Source organism: Stigmatopora argus, chromosome 16 (assembly GCF_051989625.1).
Source record: "Stigmatopora argus isolate UIUO_Sarg chromosome 16, RoL_Sarg_1.0, whole genome shotgun sequence".
Taxonomy (NCBI): Eukaryota; Metazoa; Chordata; class Actinopteri; order Syngnathiformes; family Syngnathidae; genus Stigmatopora; species Stigmatopora argus.
In genome coordinates this window covers 1,836,725-1,842,452 of record NC_135402.1, presented here as the reverse complement: position 1 = coordinate 1,842,452, position 5,728 = coordinate 1,836,725, and the positions used below count along the sequence as shown (strand labels likewise).

Genomic DNA, 5,728 nt, shown 5'->3' with positions numbered 1-5,728 from the left:
TAGCTGTTTTTCCGACTCTGTTGAAAATAACCAAAGAAATTTTGACATATGCTCATATGGGTTTATTAGACTATAAGCTATTTAAATATACTTGGATTTAATGGGATTTTTTGTGTGGCAAATAATGCGAAAATAACATTAAAATAGATGATTTAATGGAAGGATTTATTGGTTGGAAGTTTTGTGTTATCTTTAACAAGTATTATAGTGAGGAAGCATACTTCAGGAGATTGGAATTTTTCCTCAAACTTCTTCCAGGATTCCAACAGCTGTTAAAAAGCAAAAAAAATTGAAGAGTACACGCCATATTTATCACGTGTTGACGCCGGGCGCGACCCACCTTTGAGCCCGCAGTACTCGTCGCACTCGGCCTTGCTGTAGAACTTGTTCCCATTGGTTTGGCAGAAGTTTTCTTTGTAGGACACGCACTCGCCCAGGGTGGAGTCAAAGGACCAATTGGTGGGCTCGCCGGCGCACGCCACGGCAGTCAAGGGTAGCCGGCACACGGCTGAAGGGTGAAAATGTCTCATTTTTGGCAAAAAACGTCGAGGTCATTGGCACGTACCCTCGGTGCGACACCGCTGGAGACACTCCCTCTCCGTCTTAAAGTTGTTCTTGTTGCCCATGCAGCCCCCGTAATGAAATGTCTGGCAAGCCATGGCGCTGGAGTTGTAGAAGAAGCGTTGGAATATGCCAAAACAAGGCCCAGGCTCGGCTCCCAGAGTGCAAGCCTCTGAAAGGAGAAAGAAGGGGGAAAAAGTCCACCAATAGGCTTTGGGAAAGGGTTATTTTCAAGCACGGACCTGATCCGTTAAACATGAGGGCGTCATCGCCAGAACCGTCCAATTCCAAGTCATCCATTGGCATCACTGGCGCTGCGTTTCTCTTCGCTCTCTGCGGCACAAATTTCGTGTTCTGATACTTTTTTTTTTTTTTGCCGTTAGCAACATCGGTCGATGCGAACTACCTCCAAAAAACTTGGCAACACTTCCACCACCTCTCCAGGAACACAATCCCCTGAAATAATATGTATTTAATATCAAAAACAATTTACCCTACTTTGGGACTATAAGTCGCAATTTTGGGAGGGACGTTTTTGATTTGATCAAAAAACAAGAACAAACATTCGTCAATCTAACCATAGTAAAATGGAGAACAAACTGAATAGGCTTCCGTTAACTTAGAGCCTAAAAAGAATAAACATTACAAGCCATCTGTGGTCAAAGAGAGAAAAAAAAACATAAGTGCCACTTAAGTATCAGTCGCAGGCCAGTCAATTTATGAAAAAAAAATTATATATATTAAAAAAAAGTGCAACTTATAGTCCAGAACATACGGTAATAAAATGCATCTTCAGGAAGAAAAGCAGAAATGAATAAATAAACACTAGTTCACTACCATGTATTGGCTATTGAAAATATGTTTGCATAGAGATATGACTTAACTAAATAAATAAAAACAATGTTGAAAAAATAAAGCTTCCATTGAAGTTTCATTGAAGTAAAGTAATGTGGCTCACCTTTGTTCTGTTTAATGATAATATTGTCATTGCTGATGCCTTGCTCAATGGCCAGTCTTTTAAAGTCATCGAGCACCGTGTCCCTCACGTCCATGGTTCGACCTGTGCGTGGGTGATGCGTGTGTGGGTGAGTGGGTCAGTTTATTTTTTTACCTGTGACTGATGAAACCTCAAAAAAAACTCACTGTATAGCTTTACGGAGATGGAACTCTGCTGAGGGAATACATTCTTGACCATAATCATGAGAGCGTATTCCTCATAGTTTGTATGCACCACGTAGGCGTCCACTTCAGCCCCCCATTCTGCAAAGAAAATTAGTGGAATTCAAACTTTACTAATTTTGATGTCATCTGTGGCTCATTTCTGAAATAAAAAAATACAGTACTTGCAAAACGGAAATTTCCCGGTGTTGCAGTGAGAGTATAGTCTCCAGTTTTCTCTTTACAGGTGCCATTCCTGTACAAATACACAAATACAGCCTAGATATACCTATGCATATCATATCCAGTATTTATTCTGAAAGGCTTTAATTTACATGGCTTATAATTTATATCCATTTAAGTAGACATTAGGTTTACACTGACTTGAGTACTGTTCTGGTCATGTCCAGTTTATCCATCATCTCTCCTCTCTGCAGAACCAGTTTGCCAATGGCGGACTCCTTTTTGTGGTGATCCATATTTTTACATGTCTTGGCCACAGCAACGTCATGCCACGTCCCCAAAAACTGCAAATAAAAATATGCTTGACACTGGAAGAGTGTCCTTAAAAAAACATAGTTGCAGTTTACAATGCAGCTACTTTAGTGGTGAAAGGTATATCATCTAGATTCTAGATCAGGGGTCGGGAACCTTTTTGAAAGAGAGAGCCATAAACAATTCTTATTTTTTAATGTTATTGCTAAAGAGCCATTCTCAGAATTTAAAAGTAAAAATGTATGAAAATGTGCGATATTTTTTTTTCTGTCATTTCACCACTTTTTAAACACAAAAAGTATTTGAATTCTTTTGACAACATTTTTATGCTGTTGCTAATCAATCAGTATTAATGAGATGAGTAATGAAATCAGTATTAATGAGATGAGTAATGAAAAACTATCTAAACTTTCTGTTTTAGGATCAAATTAAAATGGAGAGTATATATGTATATTAAATTTCCTGATTTCCCCCCTTTTAAATCAATAATTGTCATTTTTAGTCCATTTTTTCTGTGTTTTTAGTTCAAAAATCATTTTGTAAAATCTAAAAATATATATAAAAAAAGCTACAATAAGCATTGTTTTAGATCTATAAAAAAACTGAATATTCAGGGCTTTTAATCCAGTTCTTTTAATCCATTTATTAAAAAAAATCTAAATATTATAGTATCTAAAATGGTCCGGCCCACGTGAAATCAAGTTAACGTTAACGCGGCCCGCGAACCAACCCGAGTCTGACACCCCTGGCATAATTGGTATTTAAAAAATAAAATAAAAGGATGGCGATAAGAACAATTGTAAAAACAACAAATGGATTGCCTCGCCCAGAATGATTGACGACTCACCCTCGTTAGGTCAAAGTTCTCCTGCGTGGGGTAAAGAGGTTCGGTGCTATCCAGGGCCTGGATGGTCCATGCCCAAGCCAGGAGCAGCGTAGGAACCAGGAGCGCAAAGTTCCGCATGATCTCAGTCATTCCGAGAGCTCCGCGCTATGAGGGTCGATGCTGGGAAATCTCAGCATAAAGCCCACCGAGCGAGCGGGTGGGTGGGTCATTGACCCGGCTTCGAGGTGAGCCTTGGACTAGGCGAGAAGACAAACAAGCCGAGAGCAAAGTTCTGCTCCCCGTCAGTTTCAGAACATCCAAATTCCAGCAAAATCGACTAATCAAGTGATTACTTGAGGGATTAATGATTAAATCGTGTGGTGAATTTTAGTATTTCATTTGCCCAGAAATAGGCCAAATCTTTTTAGAACTTTTTCTTTTTACTTTTGTCTCTCCATGTGTAGGGAATAATAGGTTTAACATTAGCTCGTACTGGGTAAAAATCTGTATTTTGGCTTTTGTTATGATTTTTAACGTTTGTACAACTAGCTACTGTAGAAACAAAATTTCCTTGAAGTACATCTCAACTATAACTAAAACTAGGAAATCACAGTATAAATGTAGTTTGCACTTGTGCAAGCCAAATTTGAAGTTGAAGAGGCAAAATGTAATGTTATTTTTATTGTTGAAGACTAAATAACTGACAATCACATGTTGTATTCATCAAAAGTGATTTCTTTGTAGTCGTTATTCAAACCAGATGTTAAGAAAAAAAGGAAAGATTGTCTTGGATGAAAATATATATTTTTCCCTAGTGATTAAAAATGCTTTTGCATCAACTTTCACGAACATGCAAGAGAATTACTTTTCTCGTTAAGGATGATTTCGTCATCCCTCATTTCATGTGTTCTGACCAGACTTTTGAAATCATTCAGCACAGTTTGTCTCACATCCAAAGAGCGACCTATCAAATTCACACAAACAGTCGCAATTCTGTGATCATTAACTACATATTATATATAAATTAATACGCAAAAGTAAATGTATATATGTATATATGTACATATGTGTATATATGCATGTATATATGTATATACGTATATGCATATTTATATATACAGGTATACAGTATACCTGTATATATAAATATGCATATACGTATACTATACATATATACATGCATATATACATATATATGTATATATACATATATATACACATATATACATATGTATATATACATATATATACATATACATATATATGTGTGTATGCATATATGTATATCATATACATATATAAATACATATACATATATATATATACACATACAAAAACAGATTTTGCTTTTATAACTCACTGAATAGTTTGAAGATGGTGGTTTTATTCTGCGATGACACCTCCACACTCGACAGTGCCATCATTGCATACTGCTCATAATCGCTACGGACCACGTAGGCGTCAACGTCCACGTTGAGTCCTTGGGAGAGAAAATAGTGTGGTTAGTTGTTGTTTTATTGTTTTGGGGTGAAAAAATGTACTTCCATTGAAGTGATGTCACTTACTTGCAACATGGTAAAAAAATTGCCCTGCGATGTCTGTTAAAGTCATGTGAGTTTGTTTACAGGAGCCATTCCTAGATTCAAAACAATGCAAAATGACATAATTCAAGCTATTATATGGGTGTATAAGTCGTAGCAAAGTATACAAATACGAACAAATTGCTGTATTGTGTTTTTTTTATATACTGCTAATATGGGTACTCCAATCAATATTGTGGGCAAGTACTAACAACATCATCATTTAGTAAATTGTTGACCAATTAAGAAAATTGTTTTTTTTTTTTTTTTTTTAAAAAGGGACTAATTTTTAAATCAGCATGCAAGTTGTAGTTTTGATAATCACAGAAAATTATTTCAAATTGTTATTAATATAGACATGTAGTTTTACTATATTCTTTTTACATGTATTCCCTACATTTGAAAAACAGTATATACCGTCTCCTAATTTAGATAAGGATATTTATTTATAAAATTGAATATGCTTTTGTGTTAAAAAAAATGTACGTTAAAAATACTTTGGATGGTCATTATTTTAAACAAGTTTTCACTTAGTAAAGTTGAATTAGTCCTTTTTTTTAGTAGTAAACAATTATTTTTGACTTTTGGGATCCCACCTGGGAGCTGTGACCAAGATGTTGGGGGGTTTCACATCCAGGGTCACAATGACGGGGTTCAACTTCTTGTTTCGCATAAAAAAAGGACAATCGGAAACAACCGCCACTTCGTACCACCTTCCTTTAAACTGCAAGAAAGCAACAAATGTGTATTTAGTACAATTTGGGGGGAGAAAAATGCAAGTTGAGATACACTTACCTGCTCCAAATCAAAGTTCTGCTGCGGGAAAATGACGCTGGCTTCGAACAGCATCCATTGGACGACCAGCAAAAACAGCAAACTCCTCTTTTGTGACATTTTACTTTGCGTTGGAGTGTTAAAATAAATTAGCTCCGAGTACGCCGCTGAGATTATTTTGTTGACCTTTTGGAATTTGGGGGCAAAGTTCTGTGTGCATGTGTGTATACTTTGAGGGAAAAAAATTGATTAGTGAAAGATTTAGACTTTCTGATTCAGTCCAGTGGATTAAAAAACCTGACATTAAAAAAAGGGAGAATATTTTTTTAAAGAG

At 36.2% G+C, this 5,728-nt stretch overlaps 2 protein-coding genes across 4 annotated transcripts; both read right to left on the bottom strand.

The window, feature by feature from the left end:
- Window positions 1–146: 146 nt before the first annotated feature.
- Window positions 147–3,241, bottom strand: LOC144090552 (protein AMBP-like). Its single transcript, XM_077622122.1, has 10 exons — window positions 3,062–3,241; window positions 2,104–2,246; window positions 1,905–1,975; window positions 1,705–1,821; window positions 1,520–1,621; window positions 968–1,017; window positions 804–894; window positions 566–733; window positions 341–508; window positions 147–269 (listed from the first exon to the last, which is right to left on the bottom strand). The coding sequence occupies exons 1-10, from the start codon at window positions 3,188–3,190 to the stop codon at window positions 244–246; spliced, it is 1,065 nt and encodes a 354-aa protein (XP_077478248.1). The 5' UTR covers window positions 3,191–3,241; the 3' UTR covers window positions 147–243.
- Window positions 3,153–5,654, bottom strand: LOC144090553 (protein AMBP-like). Of its 3 annotated transcripts, none has more exons than XM_077622124.1 (6): window positions 5,416–5,654; window positions 5,217–5,344; window positions 4,606–4,676; window positions 4,401–4,520; window positions 3,906–4,004; window positions 3,153–3,297 (listed from the first exon to the last, which is right to left on the bottom strand). In XM_077622124.1, exons 1-6 carry the CDS (start codon window positions 5,512–5,514, stop codon window positions 3,206–3,208), a joined length of 609 nt encoding a protein of 202 aa, XP_077478250.1. In that variant the 5' UTR covers window positions 5,515–5,654; the 3' UTR covers window positions 3,153–3,205. The 3 variants fall into 3 exon arrangements, with proteins under 3 accessions (XP_077478250.1, XP_077478252.1, XP_077478251.1); XM_077622125.1 differs by having other exon boundaries at window positions 3,210–3,332; XM_077622126.1 differs by lacking the exon at window positions 3,906–4,004 and having other exon boundaries at window positions 3,206–3,297.
- Window positions 5,655–5,728: the final 74 nt, after the last annotated feature.